The following is a 20,815-nucleotide window of genomic DNA, read 5'->3' on the forward strand; positions in this document are numbered from 1 at the left end:
CAAGTTCCCTAGACTGTTCATGTCACTGAAACCTTTGTGTTTTTATCATTAGTGATACTGACCAGAGTTTCAACAAAGTAGCTGAACGTGTGTTAATGAGACTCCAGGAGAAACTGAAAGGAGTGGAAGAAGGCACTGTGCTCAGTGTTGGCGGGCAAGTGAACCTGCTCATCCAGCAGGCCATGGACCCCAAAAATCTCAGCCGACTTTTCCCAGGATGGAAAGCGTGGGTGTGATCTTGAGCATATGAATTACCCTTGCATTCAGCCTCTAGAAATTATAGTTTAGTCTTTATTTTTATCCTGCCAACATACTTTAAGTAGGGATTAATATTTAACTAAGTGAACTATTATGGGTTTTTTTTTAATGTTGGTTTTAATAATTGATTTAATCACCACACAAAAATGTTTTGATGGTCTTAAGAAACATCTCTGCTCTTACTCTTTAGAAATAATGCTTATTCATGTTTCATTTCTAGGCTAAATGTTTATTTCTTCTTCTCATATGCATACTTGTGTCATTTTCAGTAGAATCACTGACTTATACAATGCAATAGCTGAAAACAATGGAAGCAGCAAGAGTGATGATTTTTCCTTTAGTGTGAATTATAACAAATATACTGCTTAAATGCCAGTTTCAACCAGGAGTTCAAGACTAGCCTGGTCAACATGATGAAACCCCATCTGTACTAAAAATACAAAAATTAGCTAGGTGTGGTGTTGGGTGCCTGTAATCCCAGCTACTCAGGAGTCTGAGGCAGGAGATTCTCTTGAACCTGGGAAGTGGAGGTTGCTGTGAGCCAAGATCATGCCATTGCACTCCAGCCTGGGTGATAAGAGCAAAACTCTGTCTCAAAAACAAAAAATGTATTTGGATTTTTCCTAGCAAGATCACTTACAGTATTACTAAATAATGAAGTTGTTATGGAGAACACAGTGTAGTTACTATATTTTTAAGTGTATAGCGACCCTTCTCATTCTATTCCCTTGATCTTTTAAACCCTTCTGTACTGTTCATGTACATTCTCTTCCTGTGATACCTTCATATATTGCCTTCTAGTTCATGAATTATCGTCAGCTGTATATAATCTCTCTTACCCTATCCATTGGGTTTCTTCTTTCAGAAATTGTTTTTCATTTCTAAGTATGCATCATTTTTCAGATCTTTGTTTCTTGATGTCATTTTTTAATGTTTTTAACATTTTCATGTCACTAATTTAAATGTCTGTACTTGATACTCACTCTAACAGTTATATTAAATTAAGTTCCTGCTGTTTATTTCTGTTGAGTTTTATATTTGATAGGCTGTTTATCCATTTTGTCTTTTTGAAAAGTGAGCTTATTTTCAGCAAGGCTTTATCTGTGGAAACCTTGAGGGTCTGTTTATGCCATATTCCCAGGGCTGTTGCTGACACAAGGCCACTTTTATTTAAATTTCTTGGCTTTAGGGTGTCTACATCTGAAGCATAGCATACTGATAGATTCCCCAAACCAAGGCAGAGACACTTCCTCCCATTCTCCCTGTCCTAGTGGGCAGAATATCTGATTGATGCCTTTTTCAGTGAGCCTATAAGCCTCCCATGTGTCCTACCTTTGTGGCAGGGGTGGAAGGAGGCACATTTAATTCCCACTGCCTGCCTGCCTCTTGCAAGCCCAGGGTTCTTTAGTCCCCATAAAGATGACAAAGCTAAAAGCCATAGGTTAATGAAATTGGCAAATTGTTCCAGGACAGCTGTGGCATCAGCTCACATATTTACTGCTCTGGTTTTTCATTCCCCTCATTTTTGACCATAAGGTTTTCCGCTTACTTTCTTCTAAGTTCTGCTCTGCCAAATAATGTTTTCTATATTTTATTCAGCATTTCTGTGTGTTTTGTTGGAAGGGAAGGACTTAGGTATCTAGTTTGACAGACAGGAAGAAATGGAACATTTTTCCATCCCCCAGCTATAATCATATCAGATAAACATCAGATAAAAAGCCACCTGAAAGTAAAACTACTGACTCATGTATTAGTGAGTATAATCTCTTCTCCATCCTTAAGAAAATGTTATCCCAGCTGCAGAGATTAACAAATGGGTGGCTGAGCTTTCTCCTTATATTTGGACCTTGAAGGTTATATAGATTTTTTTCATAGGAAGAGTTGGTATTTCTTTTTACTGCAAATGGCAAGCACTCACTCATATTTGATCTCCTCATCTTCTGCTCCCCTAAAACCAATCTCCAGAACTTTTTGGACTATAAATTTCTTGATTTCTCGAGAACTGTTCAGAATATTATTTTGCATTTCAAATTACAAACTTATCTTTGTGTATCTTTTTCCTTTAAGCTGCCTCAATGAGTATTTGTGTATATATTGGTAGTTTTATGACTACAGTAAATCAAGGAAATGCAGTAAACTTAGAATGTCTTTAAGGAAACCTTGAAATCTTCATGGGTGGAATTAGAAATTGTCAGCTATATTATAGTTAAATGAATTTGTAGCTAATTCTTGCTATTGATGCATCCGAAGAGTTTAGAATAGCATCATTAATCCACTCTTCAGCCTTGAAAGTATGCAATAAGGCTCCTGTTCTGTCTAAGTATTCTAATCAATGGCTTTGAAAAGTTCATCAAATTTGCATACAGATCACAAACCTATGAGAATAACTAATTCACAGATAACAGAATTAAGGTTATACAAGTTGGTGGGGTTTTTTTTTGGTTTTTTTTTTTGGTATTTTTAGTAGAGACAGGGTTGCTACTGCATTCTAGCCTGGGCGACAGAGTGACACTCTTGTCTCAAAAAAAAAAAAAAAAAAGATTTTGGCAAGCTGGAACACTTTCTGCAAATGACCAAGATAGAAAACTGCCAGGAACAAATGAGGAGTAGTTCAGATTTTAAAAACATTAATCACAGAATATTTGTTGTATGCCGTCACTGACATATGTGCAGCATCTCTGATCTTTACCTGCAAGATTAGTGATACCATCTCAATTTACTGCTGGAGAAGTAAGTGGTCCAGGGCAAGAAGGCAGTAAATTATAAGTAGCAGTATAATATGGACAGCATCTAACTTGAAAAGATTTCAGGGGAAAAGAATCGGGGGTTTGCCAGTCAATTGCTAAAAAGTTCAGTGAAAACCAAATGCTGAAGCTGTTAGAGAAGCTAATAAATTGTAGGCTGCCTGAACGGTTGTGTCCAGATTCAGGGAGATAAGAGCCCTCCCACCCCACTCTCCCCAAAGTGTCTACCTAATCAATGGGTTCACAAACTCTTGGTTACTATAGTATATGCCCAAAATGTATGCACTTAAGAAAAAGCAAAGAGGAAAAACTTTGGACATCTTAAAGATTAGAATAGACTAGTCTTTTAAAAAATAGAAAGCCAGTATATTGGTTTGAAACATAGAGATATGTCCCAATTTCAAGTATTTTAATTGCACCTTAATGAAACTATTTTCTATAATTTTAATACTATTGAATGTATTACTTTACTGTTACCTGAATCTATCATAAAATGTTTTTTGAATAAATAATTATAAAAGAAAGCATATACTAAGACTCATTCACTTTATTCATAGATTTGTGTGTTCTGTGTGCCAGGCCAGGCATGGGGCTCATTCCTAAGGAGAAAGCAGTGAGCAAGGCGGGCATAGTCTGCCTATATAAAGCTCCCAGTCCTCTGAGGATAGGCAGCTGACCACACAGTGTAAACCAGGGAGCCTACTGTGCAACCAGGCTGATAACACTGCAGCTCAGTCTAAATATCCTAGTAGCGTTTCTTAATCGCCTTCTGACAAAAACGCAAATATGAATGTTCTTTCTTTGGGCCTAGAAAGTGATATAGTTGACATTTCTCCCCTCCCCTCCCCCCAACCCCCCTCCCCTCCCCTCCCCTCCCCTCCACCCCTCCCCTCCCCTCCCCTCTCCTCTCCTCTCTTCTCCTCTCTCTTGCTCGCCAAAAAAAAAAAAAAAAAAAAAAAAACAACTTTGGGAGGCGAGACAAGCAAACACTCTCTGCTTGTACCAGGGGTAGAACGGTGTAGGCAGGCACAGCCAGGTGTTGGGCTTGCAAACCAGTGGGGTGGAGCGGGCACGCTCCCCCCTGCCCCCAGGCCTTTCGCTCCTTACAGGCCAAAATGGGAACTGGGGCTGCCCACAGTGGCCCGGCCTGCCTTCTTTGAATTGTGTGCTCTAATGTCCCCTCCCTAATAGCTTACCCTTCTAGGGCAGCTTTGTAAACTGGCCTGCAAAAATTGGACCTTTGCTGGAAATATCGGTACCCATCTCCTAAGCCTCACTGGCCTTGTCGGAGCTCGCTGCTACGATTACCACCCAACCCAATAGCTCCTTCTGTTCCATGCCTCTATGGTGGTCACTGGAGGTCTTGCAGGCTGTGGCGTGAGTCCATGATGCTGTTAGGTCGTGACTGGAATCCAGTACATGGAAGGCCCTCTGATAAGACAGATCACACATCTTGGGCACATGAAATTTTGGGGTACTGACCGAAAGACGTTTCATTTCAGTACCCATTTTACCTGGGGGATGCCTCAGGTCGAAGCGGTTGTAATTTTTTTAACTGGGGATTCGGGCATCCCTTGTGTTCAATTTCAATTCCCAAGCTCAAGTCCCTATTAAAATGTATACTGGAAAATTGGGACCAATTTGACACATAACTTTTGAAGAAAAAGCAGCTCATCTTTCTCACTCTTTCGAACAGAGTGGCCGAAATACCCCCTGCTAAAGTGGAAAAACCTGGCCTCCAAAGGGAAGTATAGATGATGACCCTATTCCACAATTAGACCTGTACTGTAAAAGCGAGAGTAAATGGTTTGAGCTCTCCAATGTGCAACTTTTCTTTTCCCTAAGGAATAAGCCTCATCTCTGTTGGGCCAGTGCTCCGTACCCTATTCAGCCCTCCTCAAGACTACTTCCACATGTGGGAATCTCTGTGGCAACTACCTCCACCAATGCCAACCAGGGCTCCTCAGCTCCTGTAGGAGCCAGGGAGGGCCAAGATAAGGACATCTCAGGCTACCCAGATGCCCAAACTCTGCCCCCTACAGGCAGTGGTAGGAGAATTTGGCCCAACTAAGGTGTACACCCCCTTCTCACTTTCTGACTTAAAGCAAATTAAGGTGGACTTAGGAAAGTTTTCAGATGACCCAGACAAGTACATAGATGTGCTGCAGGGCCTGGGTCAGTCCTTCAAATTAGACTGGAAGGATGTCATGCTATTGCTTAATCAAACCCTAACCAGCAATGAAAAAGAGGCTGCTCTAGCAACGATTCAAGAGTTTGGGGACACTTGGTACCTTAGTCAGGTACACAACCTAATAATGCCCAAGGAATAGGATAGATAACCCACAGGTACACAGGCAGTCCCTGGCACAGACCCTAACTGTGATCCAGATTCAGAATAGGGTGACTGGAGCCGTAAGCATTTCCTGACCTGTATACTTGAGGGATTGAGGCAAATTAGGAAGAAGCCCATGAACTATGCAACGTTATCCACCGTAACTCAAGGAAGGGAAGAAAACCCAACAGCTTTCCTTGAGTGATTGCAAGAGGCTTTAAGAAAGTACACTCCCCTGTCGCCACACTATATTGAGGGTCAGTTAATACTAAAGGACAAGTTTATTACTCAGTCAGCAGTAGATATCAGGAGGAAGCTTCTGAAGCTGGCCTTGGGACCAGAACATAGTCTAGAATCATTGCTGAACCAGGCAACCTCGGTGTTTCATAACAGAGACCAGGAGAAACAGGCTGAAAGGATCAGGAGAGATCAGCAAAAGGCTGCAGCCTTAGTTATGGCCTTCAGGCAAGCAGACCCCAGAGGCTCAAATGAGGGAAAGGCTCAGATTAGCCACCAGGCTGGCAAAGCTTGTTACCAGTGCTGTCTGAAGGGACATGTTATACGAAACCGTCCCCAGAGGACTGGACCACCACCAATGCCCGCTGTGCCAAGGGAATCACTGGAAAACACACTGTCCCAGGGGTCGAAGGTTCTCAGGGCCTGAGGTGTCTAAGCAGATGACCCAATGGCAGGACTGAAGGTGCCTGGGACAAGCACCAGCTCGAATCATCACCCTCAACGAGCCCAGGGTAACAGTGACCGGAGAGAGCCAGGAAGTTGATCTCCTCCTGGGCAGTGGTGTCGCCTTCTCTTTTTCACTCTCCTGCCCTGGACAGATGTCCTCTAAGTCTGTAACTGTCCAGGAGTCCTAGGAAGAGCAGTCTCTCGATATTTCTCCCAGCCCCGAAGCTGTAACGGGGGAGATATACTTTTCTCCCATGCCTTCCTCACTGTGCCAAAAAGTCCCACTCCCTTACTAGGATGGGACCTGCTGGCCAGAGCAGGAGCCATTATCTATATGAACCTGATTAGGGAGGAAATCCCTCTCTGCTGCCCATTATTTCAAGAGGGGATTAATCCTGAAGTTTGGGCAAAGGACGGACAATTTGGACAGACAAAGAATGCATGCCCAATTCAAATAAGGCTAAAGGATTCTACCTGTTTTCCTTACCAAAGACAGTACCCTCTAAGACCAGAAGCCAGAAAGGGACTACAGGATATTGTAAGGGACCTAAAAGCTCAAGTCCTGTAACAGTCCTTGTAATACCCCAATTTTAGGAGTGCAGAAACATAATGGACAATGGAGGCTGCTGCAGGATCTCAGACTTATTAATGAAGCTGTGATTCCTTTATACTCAGCTGTACCGAATCCTAAGGCACAATTGTTTACAGTTCTGGACCTTAGAGATACCTTTTTCTGTGTACCACTAATCCTGATTCTATTTGCCTTTGAAGACCCTTTAGACCAGAGTTCTCAGCTTACCTGGACAGTATCACCTCAGGGCTTTAGAAACAGCCCCCACCTGTTCAGCCAGGCTCTAGCTCAGGACCTTAGTAGTTTCTTACATCCAGGTACTCAGGTTCTTCAATATCTGGATAACTTACTTTTAGCTGAAAGCTCAGAAAGCCAGTGTCGGCAGGCCACTCAGGACCTCCTAAACTTCCTTGCCGACTGTGGATATGAAGTTTCCAAACCGTAGGCCCAGCTTTGTAGGCAGGAGGTAAAATACCTAGGGCTGGTCTTGTCTAAGGGCACTGGGGCCCTAGATAAGGGACAGCTTCAACCATGCTCGGCTTCCCCCATCCCAAGACCTTAAAACAGTTACAGGGATTCTTGGGAATAACTGGTTTTTGCCGATTACGGATTCCCAGATATGGTGAAATAGCAAAACCTCTGTGCACTCTAATTAAGGAAACCCAAAAAGCTAATACCCATTTAGTACTCTGGGACCCGACAGCAGAGTAGGCACTACTGCAGACTCCAGCTCTAAGCCTTCCTACAGGAAACTTCTCCCTATATGTTACAGAGGAGTCAGGAGTGGCCCTGGGAGTTCTCACCCAGACTCGGGGAGCCACCCCACAACCAGTGGCATACCTAAGTAAGGAAATTAATGCAGTAGCAAAAGGCTGGCCACACTGCTTATGAGTCGTAGCTGCAGTGGCTATGCTGGTCTCAGAGGCAGTTAAAATAGTGCAAGAAAAAGATCTAACTGTATGGACTTCACATGATGTAGCTGAAATTCTGGGCTCTAAAGGAGGCTTACGGCTGTCTGACAATCGTTTCCTCAAATATCAGGCCTTAATGCTCAAAGGGCCTGTACTTCAGCTGCATACATGTGCAGCCCTCAACCCAGCTACTTTCCTCCCTGAGACAGCAGCAGACGCAGAGCATGATTGTCAGCAGATTACAGCTCAGAACTATGCCGCTTAAGAGTGTGATATAGCCGGCCTAGAGTTAGAACCTGTACAATGCCATTTTATAAAGAACAAAGCTGTTTCCATTCTCCTCACAATGACTGCTAACCTTGGCTTCTATACACTGCTAGATCATTTGCAGGATGCAAATTGAGGTAAAGCTGCATACCTTCTCTTATCTGTAAATGCCAGAATTGCTGGCCTTTGTTTACCAGAGTAAGCACCCCCAGATAACTCCATCTGGCGCCAAGTAAATAAAAATCTACGGATCCCACCCCTACCCAGACGGTGTGTAAACGAATGCTAATCTCAGCATCTGTGAACCCCTTAAATAACAATCAGAATGTCAAATAGTCCCCTGGCCCTCGAAATGTCCGGAACCCCCTCACCCTCATCTCCGCCCAGAAGGTGATTTGAATCCACTGGCCTTCGGAATGTCTGAAGCCCCTCACCCCATCCTCTCCCCTCACCCCCAAGGTGATTTTATCGGTATAAAAAGGTCTTGTCACCCTTCTTTCTCTGCCACGGGTTGGAGAGACGTGAGTCCTCCGTGGTCGCTGGCAATAAACCCTGCAATTTGGCATACTTTTGTTCTGGTGTTGACTTTCTGTGCTCAGTCCGATATAACAAGAGGACCTCTTAGATACTCCTCTAGCCAACTGTGACCTTAACCTTTACAATGATGTAAGTTCCTCTGTGGAAAATGGAGTTCAAAAAGCAGGATATGCAGTACTCAGTGATCAAACAGTGCTTGAAAGCAATTCCCTTTCACCTGGTGTTAGTGCCCAGCTGGCAGAACTGATAGCCCTCACCCAAGCTCTAAAATTAGGAAAAGGAAAGAAAGTCAACATATACACAGATTCCAGATACGCTTACCTGGTTTTGCATGCCCATGCTGCTATATGGAAGAAAAGAGAGTCCCTAACCTCAGCAGGAACTCCCATTAAATACCACAAGAAAATTTTAGACTTATTACAAGCTGTCCAAGAACCAAAAGAGGCAGCAGCCTTACACTGTCGGGATCACCAGAAAGGAGATGAGAAGGCAGCCGAGGGCAATCGCCAGGCTGACCTAGAGGCCAAAGGGCAGCTAGACAAGCATTTATGAAAGGACCTTTCATATGGAAGATCCCACTCCAGGGAACTAGACCTCAAAACTCATCAGAAGAGGTAGAGTGGGCAATCTCCCAGGGACACAATCTTCTTCCCTCAGGAGGGTTAGCCACTGAGGAGCGAAAGGTGCTTCTACCTGCTGCCAGCTTAAAGCTCTGCATCAAACCTTCCATATGGGTTTAGAGAATACACATCAGATGGCCAAATCTATATTTACAGACAAAGGTCTCTTCAGGGCTGGCCAACAAATAGTCAACGGATGTAAAGTATGTCAAAAAAAATAATCCTTTGGCACATCGCAAGCTCCCCCTGAGGAACAATGAGCTGGACATTACCCAGGTGGGGACTGGCAAAGGGACTTTACCCATATGCCTAATTCTCGTGGATATCAATATCTGCTAGTATGTGTGGTACTTACACAAACTGGGTTGAGGCTTTCCCCTGTAAAACAGAGAAAGTCCAAGAAGTAATAAAAGTCCTAATTAACGAAATAATCCTAGATTTGGACTCCCTTGCTGTCTTCAAAGCGATGAGTCCTGCCTTAAAGCTGCAGTGACCCAAGAAATTTCCAACGCTCTGGGATACAGTATCATCTCCACTGCTTGGAGGCCTCAGTCCTCAGGGAAAGTATCAAAGATAAATGAAATTCTTAGGAGACACCTAAAGAAACCAGCACAGGAAAGCCAAGGTGGCCTTCTCTAATACCAATAGCACTCTTAAGAGCTCGAAACTCTTTTCAGAAAACAGGACTCAGTCCCTGTGAGATGCTCTATGGACGGCCCTTTCTTACTAATGATCTTGTATTAGACAAAACAACAGCAGAGCTAATAAAACATAGAACCTCCGCGGCTAAGGACCAACAGGTTCTCAAGATTTTGCCTGAAGGGCATCCCAGGGAAAAAGGGAAAGCGCTGTTCTGCCCTGGAGACTTGGTGCTTGTTAAATCTCTCCCCTCAGACGCTCCCTCTCTAGGCTCATCTTGGGAAGGACCATTTTTGGTTATTCTGTCTACCCCAACGGCAGTTGAGGTGGTGGGGATTGACTCACAAATTCATCACACTCAGCTGAAGCCTTGGATACCTCCTGAGGAAAGTCATAGACCCTCCACTCCACAGCCTGAAGTTCAAGGAGATATTCCTTTGTACACCTACGAGCCATTAGAAGATCTACTGCTTTTCCAACAAGATCTTCAGAGGCGTAACCCCTTATAAGTCTAATTTTTCCTGGCATTAACAGAACCAGAACCCTCAACTTTGCTATTCCTCAAATAATAAAAACTTTGGTGCTGTTATTAGAAAAGCTACTACCTCTATTCAGATTCAGTCAGTCATCTCAGGAGCTAATTAATAACAAAAAACGTTGCTAATTCTCTTTGCAAAAAGCAGCTCTCTCTGCAAACCAACTTAACTCTTTAGCTGCTGTAGGTTTAAAAATAAAAGGGCCCCGAATCTGCTAACAACAGAGAGGGAAACTTGTTTCTTTCTAGGAAAAATGCTGCTATTTTGTAAACCAGTTAAGTGTTGTTTTGAATATAGAACTCAGGAATCAATCAAACACAGGGCTAGAGACCTTCAAGAACCTGGCTCGGTTCTCTCCTAGGCTCGTTTATAACCATTCTATATTTGTTGGCCTCTGGGCCTCTCATCTTTAACCACCTTGTCATATTCATTTCTTGTAGAAAAGTCACAATTAAAAAGTCGTAAGGTCACAATTAATCCTGCCACTAGAACCCCAGATGTCCTTGGCTCATGAGCTCTATTGTGGACCTGTAGATCAACCTGCACCCCTGAAAGGCTCCCCTCTGGAGGAAACCTCAACTGCAGGGCCCCTTCTATGCCCCATTTCGGCAGGAAGTAAAGAGGATCAACGCCCCTATTCCAACCAAAGTTGAATTTTCCTGTTCAGAGGGGGGAACGAGAGAATGTGTTCTCTTTCCAGGTCCACAAGGGGGCGTAGTTTTAAGGGCAAGAATTTCCCAGCGCCATGCCCCCCTGCCGTCTCTCTCCATCTGGGAGATTTAATGGTTTATGTTTGAATTTCATGGGCATGGGAAGAAACTAAAAGTCAATCACTCCAGCGGAAGTTCAAAGGAACTCCTTTCAATGGCCCAGGGTCTTGGAGAAAGTGGGGGCTCCTCCCAGGATAAAAGTCCATATCCACACACCTTGCCAGAATTCCCCTCTGGAATCCCCTTCCACACTCTTCATAGAAGTCTTTCTCTTCTTCTCCTTTTCTTCTTTTCTCTACCTAAATAAAATCATCTTTCTGCAACACTTCTTGGATCCAATATTTACTTTTACGAGTGTACGGCGCACCTGCAGTGGTCCCATCGCTTACTCTTAAGAAATCGGAGACCAAGAACCCACAGCATTCTCACAGGGGAGCCGTGCCTCACCAACACCCAAGAAAAAACCCGGTTACAATCCCATACTGGGACAGAAACATACAGGAGAGAAGTGGTCATGATCTTGCTTACAGTTCTTGCCATAAGTGTGTTCACGGCTGGCATACTACTAATGGTGAGTCACTTAAAAAAAAAAAAAAGAAAGTAAACACACAGAATAACATTTACCATTTTAAGTATATAGTTCAGTAGTAATAAAATGCATTTCCAGTATTATGCAACCAACCTCAAGCACTCCTTTAACCTTACCAAACTAAAATTCTATACCCATTCAACAACTCCCCCTTCCTGCCTTCATCCAGCCTCTGGGCGCCACTGTTCCACTTTGTGTCTCTGAATTTGACATTCAAGGTACTGTACCTTATATAAGCAGGATCATGCAGTATTTGTCTCTTTGTGACTAGCTTATGTCACTTAGCATAATGTCCTCAAGGTTTGTCTGTATTATAATGTATTGCAGAATTTCCTTCCTTTTTAAGGCTGAATAATATTCCACTGTGTGTGTGTATATACCGTATATATGTATTTTGTTTATCTATTCATTCATCCATGGATACTAGAGTTGTCTCTACCTTTTGACTATTGTGAATAATGTATGTCACTATTTACATGGGTATAAAAATATGTCTTCAGAACTCTGCTTTTTTACCTGGAAATGGAATTGTTGGATCATATGGTCATTCTATTTTTAACTTTTTAAGGAACCACCATACTGTTTTCCACAATGGCTGACCCATTTTACAACTCCACCATCAGTGCACAAGGGTTCCAATTTCTCAATATCCTTATCAACACTTGTTATTTTCTGTTTTTATGTTTAGCAGTCATAATGGGTGCAGGTGACTCTTACAAGTAGAAACATTGTATATTTTACACAAATTCCATAAATAGTATTCTAAGAAATAAGTTTTAGAAACAAAAAATGTCCTTCAATTGACAGTGTCAAAACCTGATTCTGTGTAGTTGTTAACCTTGTTAGGAGATCATAATGTTAGGTCATTTAAAAACTACCCAAAATATTCCCTAGAGCATGAATATTCAATATAAACTTCTCTTTTTAACCGCACAACCTCATGGAAACTGAACAACTTGCTCCTGAATGACTACTGAATCAATAATGAAATGAAGGCAGAAATATAGATATTCTAAACCAGTAAGAATGAAGACACAACGTACCAGAATCTCTGGGACACATTTAAAGCAGCGTCTAGAGGGAAATTTATAGCACTAAACATCAACAGCTACCTGAGACTGGGTAATCTATAAAGAAAAGAGGTTTAATTGGCTCAGGTTTCATAGGCTGCACAGGGAGAATGGCTAAGGAGGCCACGGGAAACGTATGATCATGGCAGAAGATGGGGGGAAGGAGGCATGTCCTACTTGGCTGGAGCAGGAGGAAGAGGGCAAAGGGGATGTGCTACACACTTTTAAAACAACCCGATCTCGTGAGAAATCACTATCACAAGAACAGCAAGTGGGAAATCCACTCCCATGATGCAATCACCTTCAGGCTTCTCCTCCAACACTGGGGATTACAATTACATGAGATTTGGGCAGGGACAGAAATCCAAACCATATCAAACATGAAGGATATTGTAACTATATTTAAAAGTTTGGATTTAACCTGGCTGCCATGAGATAGCATTGAAGTATTTTAAGTGAAGGAAATTAAATACGTTTTTATTTAGAAAGATCACTTTGGCTGTGGTGTAGAAAACAAGACCTGAGTCAAAGAAACCAGTTAGCAAAAGATGATGGTGGTATGGTCTATGTTTGTGACAGCACAGACGAAGTACATGAATTCAGAAGGTATTTGTGTGGTGATATTAATATGTGAAGTAACAAAAGATTGGACTGCCATGTCATCTTCACACAAATATTTTACCCGGTTTGAAGTGTTACAAGTAATTTCAATGATATAGGAAATCGAGGCTCAGACAAAGCAGAGAAAAGTCTGGGACAGCAAGGGTGGGCTGTGGAGCTTCAGCCAAATGAACCTGCATTATCTGGCCTAGAATAACAGATTAGGTCTCCAGTTAAGGTTTTATGGGTTTGCATTACACAGAGCAGGGACGTTTAAATCATAAAACATCTCAATTTGATACCCCAGGGAATTGTATAGGTTACATAACATTCTTCAGGAAGCCATCCCTCAGAAATCCATAGCTCCTGGGTTTATCTGAGTGACCCTTACTCAGGGTCAGCCTACTAAGACTTCTACATGAGGACAAATAACATTAGTCTGTACCTAGAGATTCCCTTGACAAGGAGAAGGGAACACAGGCCAGCTGCTTTACTTTCTTACTCCTCAAGCAGGACTTGGTAATAAATGTTATATGGAATGTCTTGGAGAGTGAAGAGTCATGGATGTAACCTCTCAAAAAGGGGCAATATTTGACAGATTTCATGGGGGAAGGTTATTTGCTGTGAATAATCAGATCTAGCAGGCAAAGCAGATACCCATTACATGAGACATTTGGGAATTATCTCCAGCAGATTGGAAAAGAACAATAAGTTACACAGCAAGTAGCCCTGATCTCCATATCACCTAATTCAGTTGCACAAATGCTTCTCTCTCAGCCCACACTGATGATACTGACTATGGTACACCTATGGTACGACACTCAAGGCAGAGATGTTCCCTATGAACTTGGGCCTTGTTCATGAATGAGTTGGCTCAAGCTAAAACTGGATTGATCCCTCACTACAGCCCCACTTAAGTATAGCCCTAAAGAACACTGGTAAGGGAAAATCCTAGTGGGCAAAGTTTTGAGCACTAGACTTCGTCATTCACTTCTTATTGAGAGAGAAGCAGCCTTAAGTAGAGATGCACATGGATTCCTGGGCAGTGGCAAATAGTCAGGTACTTACTTAAAAAAGGCAAAATCAGATCAGAGACAAGGAAATCTGGGAAGTGTCATAAGGATTGACTTACAAGGTGTGGACCTTCACATATCACTTTACCAGAGCCTACCAGAGAGCATCCACTTCAGAAGAGACAATGAACAACCAGAAGAATAAGGTGACTTTGGCACTGAAGGCCAGCCAACATGCTCTTGGCCACCCTGGTGCTTATGCAATTAGCTCATCAACAGAAGAGTCACGATGGCAAGGATGGAAGCCAAGGGCCCCAAATCACGGGTCTTTTCTCACAAAAACTAGCTACTTCCACTGCTGAATGACACTGGGCCTTGATATGGCACCATCATTTGAAAAGACAAACCCGTTGTTTGGTGACACCATGATTATATCAGACCCATTCTGGTTTGGACACTGCAGTAATTTATTCTTAATAGGGATTGCTACTTGGTCCAGGCATGGATTTACCTTTCTTGCCCATGATGGCCCTACCAGAACCACTACCTAAGGACCTATGAAATGCATGATTTTATAGGTCCTTAGGTATATTATGGGACCCCATTATGGGCTTTCTGATAAGGGGACCAATGTTATAGTAAAGGGATTTGAAAAGTGAGTATATGACCATGGAAAACACTAGTCCTATCATATGCCACACGATCTAGAAACTATTAGAATGCTAAGTTGGCCTGTGAAGGAGTAACCTAAGGTTCTAGCTTGAGTATGACATGCAGCTAGGTTGGAGCATTTTCCTCCAGGACATGATATACACATTGAACCAATGACCATTATACGGTGCTGTCCAAATAGCTTAAAAACATGGGTCCAAGAACCAAGGGATGGAATAAGATTGGCTGACTATAGTATACCTGTGGTACGTCACTCAAGGCAGAGATGTGATCCCTTGGGAATTTGCACTTCTCGTTCCTTCAAGTTGGGGCTCAGCAGGACTGAGGCCTGTATCCTCCTTATATCCAGTGAGGGAGGGAATGGTTCCCCTGGAGATCACAATAAGAATAAGGAGACTTATTCTTATTCCACTGAACCTAGAGGTATAATTGCTGCATGGTAATGTTTGGCTCCTCATGCTGGTAGATAAATATCTGGTTTCTCTGTCCATTAGTGGGAAAATTCTAAAGTGCATTCTATATGGTTCCTCAGAGCATTCCTAGCAAACTGAGACCTGTATACCCACAACAATAACCCATTCTTAACACAAAATTTTTTTGGCTTTCCTCCCTTCCCTGTGTCACTCTCTCTTTTAATTTGTGATTTCTGAGATCATCTCCTAAATAAACTACCTGTACCAATATCTTCTGGTTTGTTTTGAAAGGAAAGACTAAGATTGTTCCTTTTCTCTTTGCAGTAATTTTAAATATATTCACAAATTATTTGATAGTCTTCCTTTTAAGAGATATAGCTTAATAAAGATAATAGCTACTCTCCATGAGTGTAGGCTGGACTTAATGCATTTCTAATTAATAGAATAAGGCAGAAGTGATGGTGTGCGGCCTCAGACTAGGTCCCTCTCTCTCTCTGTCTCTCTGTCTCTCTCTGTCTCTCTCTCTCTCTGTCTCTGTCTCTCTCTCTCTCTCTGTCTCTCTCTCTCTCTCTCAGGTTGCTTGCTCAGCCATGTTATGAGACCACTCAAACTAACCTATGGGGAGGTCTATGTATCAAGGAATTGAGGCCTCCTGCCAACAACCATCAAAGTGTGCCATCTTGGAGGCAGATTCTCCCAGCCCAGTCAAGCTTTCAGATGACTGCAACCCAGGTAAAAATCTTTATTGCAACTTCCTGACAGACTTTAAGCCAGAGCCACCCAGCTAAAGCACTCCCAGTTTCCTGCCCCTCAGAAACTGTCTGAGATAATAACTGTTTGCTGCCTTAAGCTGCTACATCTTGAGACAACTTATTATGCAGTGACAGAAAACGAATTCACTGCTCTGACCCGGAAGCAAGGGAATGTGAATCCAAAAAGTTGTATTGCATGCAGAGTAGTGAAGGCAAATTGTAGGCCCCAAAATACTGAGATTATGGGAATGATCTAGAAAGGAAAATGGAAAAAGAAAAGGGCAACATTGATGAAAGCAAGTAAAGAGAAATACGTAAACAAGGAAAGATAAAGAACATTATAAAAGAAGGAAAGAAATAACTATGACATAAAATAGGCAGTAAGTGTGAGAGAAACTGAGAATTGCAAAGACAGCTAGGATGAGTAAGCAGGCAGAGAAGCAAGAAGAGGAAAGAAGGTTCAGTGAAGAAAAAAATGGAGTGATGAGAGGATGTAAGTGAGAAAGGGAGGAAGAAGCAAGGCACATTTGCACATGGGTTAAAGGGGCCGGGAGTTCTACCTTACATGAATACACTAAACATCTCAAACACTCAAAATAATCAGTTTGATGTTTCTGCACCTAAATATAGTATCTTTACTTAAGTGTGACTGTTAGAATACTACAGTTTCTCAGAATACTAGGAATAATTTCTTTATTTGTCACGGCCATTGTATGCAGTCCAATGTTCTATTTCTGCTCAACCTTCCTTACTTAACTGAGCTGGATTCTGTGCCCAGAATAGATACACAAGTCATTCCAGTCAGAATATATTATCTCTTGGCTGTTACTGATGGATGCAGGGCACAAAGGCCTATAGCTGAGAAGAAATAAAGTACTTTATAGTCCATAAGTAGAATCAGGCGTTAATCTAGTTACATTTGGTTCTCGATAAACATTTTCATAGTAAGTATCATCTGGTGTTCCCATTTGCATCTCTGATACATCTCCTCCACAGTCATATATGTTTTGCTGTGTTTGATCAAACCTGAATCCTAAAGATAAATGACAAATGATTAGAAATATTCCAGATGAAATAAGATGCTCATTCAAAATGCTACTATGTGCTGGTCTGTTCCACATTCCCTTTCATCACTCTTAAAGGAAGTATCTTCATCTGAAACCAGAAATGTCCCAAATTTCTGAGTTCATCCCAGTTTCACTCCCACATATCACTGTCCATCCCTACAAAAGGCTCTGCAGGACCTGGGTTTTAGGTCTGATCTATTAATAACTAGCTGTGTTATTTGAGACAAATTATTTAACCTAAGTCTTAGTGTTCTCATCTGTAAAATGAGGATAATAACCGCACCTACATCATCATATTCCTGCAAGAATTAAATGTGACAGTATATGTAAAGAACTTAGCAGAGCGTCCGGCATTAGGTTAGTGCTCTGTAATTAACTATTAGCTAACTTCTTCCTTCACAAGGAAGAGATGCCCTTTTCCTCTCCAGAGCTCACGTTTCTAAATCTGCTCTGGATTTATCTTGCTTCTTGAAGAAGTGACATACATTCTCCTCTTCTCCAATGCCAACATCTTCAGTGTGTCACTTCACTGTCTTCAGTTATGCATATATCCACTACTTAAAATAATCTTCACTTGCTCTTATGCTCCTTCCAACTACTATCCTGTATCTTTCCTTTTTTTTGACAGTAATTGCTCTTAACTCAGTCATTTATATTGTTTCCTTTTTTTTTTTTTTTTTTTTGAGACAGGGTCTCACTCTGTTGCCCAGGCTGGAGTGCAGTAGCACGATCGCACAGCCTCCACCTCCTGAGCTCAAATGATTCTCCCGCCTCAGCTTCCCAAGTAGCGGTCTACAGGTGCATGCCACCATGCCCTGCAGACATTTTATTTTTTATAGAGTGAGAGTCTCTCTAAGTTGCCCAGGCTGGTCTTGAACTCTTGGCCTCAAGTGATCCTCCAAACTTGGCCTCCCAAAGTGCTGAGATTATAGGCATAAACCACTGCACTGGTCTGTGTGCCAATTTAAATTTGTAAAAGATCACTATCTATTGTGCAGAGTAGGGAACGAAGAAGCATTGGTGTGGAGGCTACTGCAGAAGCCTGCAGAGAAGCAAAGGCAACTTGGGCTGAGTGGGTGGCAATGAGCTGGAAATAGGAGGATCGGTTAATGCTAATGATAGCTCATATTTATGGAGTATGCATTATGAGATAGGCACTATTCTAAGCTCTGTGCATGTATTATCTCTTATTATCTCACAACCTATGTGCCAGGTACTACTGTTATTCTTACTTTGCTGATAAGAAAATTGAGCTAGTAACTTGCCCAAGATCATATAGCCAGTAAAGAGTGGAGCCAGAAATCAAACCCAGGCAGTCTGAATCAAGACTCCACAATCCTTTGGGAGGCCAAGATGGGCGGCTCACTTGAGTCTGGAGTTCAAGACCAGCCTAGGCAACTTGGTGAAATGCCGCCTTGACAAAAATTAGCTGGGCATGGTGGTGTATGCCTATGGTCTCAGCTACTCAGGAGGCCGAGGTGGGAGACATGCTTGAGCCTGGGAGGTGGAGGCTGCAGTGAACTGAGATTCAGGCCACTGCACTCCAGCCTGGGCAAAAGAGTGAGACCCTGTCTCAAAACAAACAAACAAACAAACAAACAAACAAACAAACAAAAACCCTCCATAGTTCTAACCTCTCTGCTTACTGCTTCTCCTATCTGCTAGTAGGACAGAATTTATACACTCAGGGTATGCAAGAACTGGGCTTTGGCTATGTTAAAATTACTGGGATTTCTGGGCTCTGATGACACTCTTCTTTAACATGATGGCTTTCACTTTCAGTGTATCAGTACTGCTAACTACTGGCAGAACAATAGTGGCATAGAACCTAGAAACTATTTTCAACATTTTGAGGCATTTATTTTGCCAAGTGAAGTCTGCTCATGAAAAATCATTACTAAAACCATAAGTAACTTTTTTTTTTTTTTTGAGATGGAATCTCACTCTGTCACCCAGACTGGAGCGTAGTAGGGCAATCTCGGCTCACTGCAACCTCAGCCTCCCTGTTCAAGTGATTCTCCTGTCCCAGCCTCCTAAGTATCTGGGACTACAGGTGTCTGCCACCACGTCCAACTAATTTTTGTATTTTTAGTAGAGTTGAGGTTTCACCATGTTGGCTAGGCTGGTCTCAAACCCTGACCCTAAGTGATCCATCTGCCTCAGCCTCCTGAAGTGCTATAATTACAGGTGTGAGCCACTGTACCTGACCAGTAACTTTTAACAAAGGATTCATATTTTAAAAACCATTTTGGTCGGGCGCGGTGGCTCAAGCCTGTAATCCCAGCACTTTGGGAGGCCGAGACAGGTGGATCACGAGGTCAAGAGATCGAGACCATCCTGGTCAGCATGGTGAAACCCTGTCTCTACTAAAAATACAAAAAATTAGCTGGGCATGGTGGCATGTGCCTGTAATCCCAGATACTCAGGAGGCTGAGGCAGGAGAATTGCCTGAACCCAGGAGGCGGAGGTTGCGGTGAGCCGAGATCGCGCCATTGCACTCCAGCCTGGGCAACAAGAGTGAAACTCCATCTCAAAAAAATTAAATAAATAAAAATAAAAAACCACTTTATTCAACCTTCTATTCCCAAATAACAATCTTACATACAAAGATAAAAATGACTTGACAAATGCATCTAAATTTATATACCGTGCAGATTACTGAAATGTTAAATGCCTAGAAATATGTGTGTGGAATGTATTTTTTGTTCATGAGAATTTCCCATAAACTACTGCTAAAAATTGCCTACCTTTGAAGTTAGCTGAAGAGTTGCTTGTAGCAATTTCCTTCCAGCTGGTAATGTACCTACGTACATTATATGAGCATTCATTAAATTAAATCAGTTCATTAGTACATACTTAGACTACTTCTAAAATTACACTTTCTTTTGAGAAATCTTAGATTAATAATGGCATCTTCACTAGCCTCCATGTTTAATTCTCAAGATTTTCCTGCCTCCTCATAGCTCACATCCAGCTAAGAATCTCCAGGAGAAGGAGTTGAAGGAAGCATAAAAATGGTACCCATCATCACTAGCCTCCATGTTTAATTATTATGACTTTCCAACCTCCTAGTAGCTCACATCCAGCTAAGAACCTCCAGGACAAGGAGTTAAAGGAGGTATGAAAATGGTGCCCACCATCTGCCATACTTAGTGTCCTTTTGCCTCCCTGTAGCATGTCTCCTCATTTTATCCTATTTAATTCCTGCAGGATCTTGTCCTCATCTGAGTATTTTCTGAGATGTTAGTTAATAACGTTTCAATTAAAGCATGGACAGAAAACTGTCAGATGGAAAAGTCATGAGGAAACAGCAACAAAAACTTTCTCCTTGGTTCTGGATTGCCAGACCCACTGTCTCTGATATATGAAGGGAAATTTAAAGTGTCTACTTTCTGAGCTCATTAGAGCAGCAGCGCTGTCTCTGCAGTGTCCAGACCACATATGACATAACTGCAGGGATGGCAAATGTGGCTGTCACTTCAGCTCCCTGAACAGAGACTGAAATAGAGAGACCAGAGTTGCCTGAGAAGAGGAGGAATAGAGATGGACAAGGTATGATGTTCTGTGAGGATGAGGGAAAGCACCAAGAGGCATGTTTCCTAAGACTTATTTCACCTTAACCTCTGTATCCCACTTTTCCAAACCACCTGTACAACTACACCCACCTTAACCAAAAAGTCAGGTCAGGATTTGGTCCCAATAGGTGCTGAAAGGAGCTGGCACAGAGAGGATGTGGAGAATTAGAATTGTCATGTAATTCAGAAAACACTGTCATTTTCTAATTATTTATTCCATTTGAATTATTTTTACCCCTGTCAACTCTATGCTCC

General features: G+C 42.3%; 3 protein-coding genes across 9 annotated transcripts in view; 2 read left to right on the plus strand and 1 right to left on the minus strand.

Annotated features, from left to right (window-relative positions):
• The window catches only part of ATM (ATM serine/threonine kinase), a 140,040-nt gene extending 136,511 nt beyond the window's left edge, over positions 1-3,529 (plus strand). The window contains exon 63 of the mRNA XM_035264446.3: positions 53-3,529. Coding sequence (XP_035120337.3) covers positions 53-236 — 184 coding nt within the window. The 3' untranslated portion in view covers positions 237-3,529. The remainder of the gene's footprint in view (positions 1-52) is intronic.
• Positions 1-20,815, minus strand: part of C10H11orf65 (chromosome 10 C11orf65 homolog) — a 99,698-nt gene that overhangs the window by 32,507 nt on the left and 46,376 nt on the right. For 3 of the 7 annotated variants that reach the window (XM_078339388.1, XM_078339384.1, XM_078339385.1), the window contains 3 exons: positions 20,651-20,701; positions 19,733-19,788; positions 16,667-16,951 (listed from right to left, as the gene is read on the minus strand). The exons of 1 other annotated variant lie outside the window; for it this stretch is intronic. In XM_078339388.1, the coding sequence (XP_078195514.1) occupies positions 16,797-16,951; positions 19,733-19,788; positions 20,651-20,701 (262 nt within the window). In that variant the 3' untranslated portion in view covers positions 16,667-16,796. Of the gene's footprint in view, positions 1-14,868; positions 15,123-16,533; positions 16,952-19,732; positions 19,789-20,650; positions 20,702-20,815 lie in introns of those variants that run through there. 3 more of the 7 variants (XM_078339387.1, XM_035264452.3, XM_078339389.1) reach the window with 3 other exon arrangements.
• Positions 7,424-8,856, plus strand: LOC128929052 (uncharacterized). The gene is made up of 2 exons (XM_054241512.2): positions 7,424-7,756; positions 8,383-8,856. Exons 1-2 carry the CDS (start codon positions 7,499-7,501, stop codon positions 8,854-8,856), a joined length of 732 nt encoding a protein of 243 aa, XP_054097487.2. The 5' UTR covers positions 7,424-7,498.

Source organism: Callithrix jacchus, chromosome 10 (assembly GCF_049354715.1).
Source record: "Callithrix jacchus isolate 240 chromosome 10, calJac240_pri, whole genome shotgun sequence".
In the NCBI taxonomy this organism is placed as follows: Eukaryota; Metazoa; Chordata; class Mammalia; order Primates; family Cebidae; genus Callithrix; species Callithrix jacchus.

Coding starts and splice junctions, on each gene's coding strand:
- LOC128929052 (XM_054241512.2), top strand. CDS start 7,499: ATGCTGGTCTCAGAGGCAGTTAAAATAGTGCAAGAAAAAGATCTAACT. Junction 7,757..8,382: donor AGATTACAGCTCAGAACTAT/GCCGCTTAAGAG, acceptor ATATAACAAGAG/GACCTCTTAGATACTCCTCT.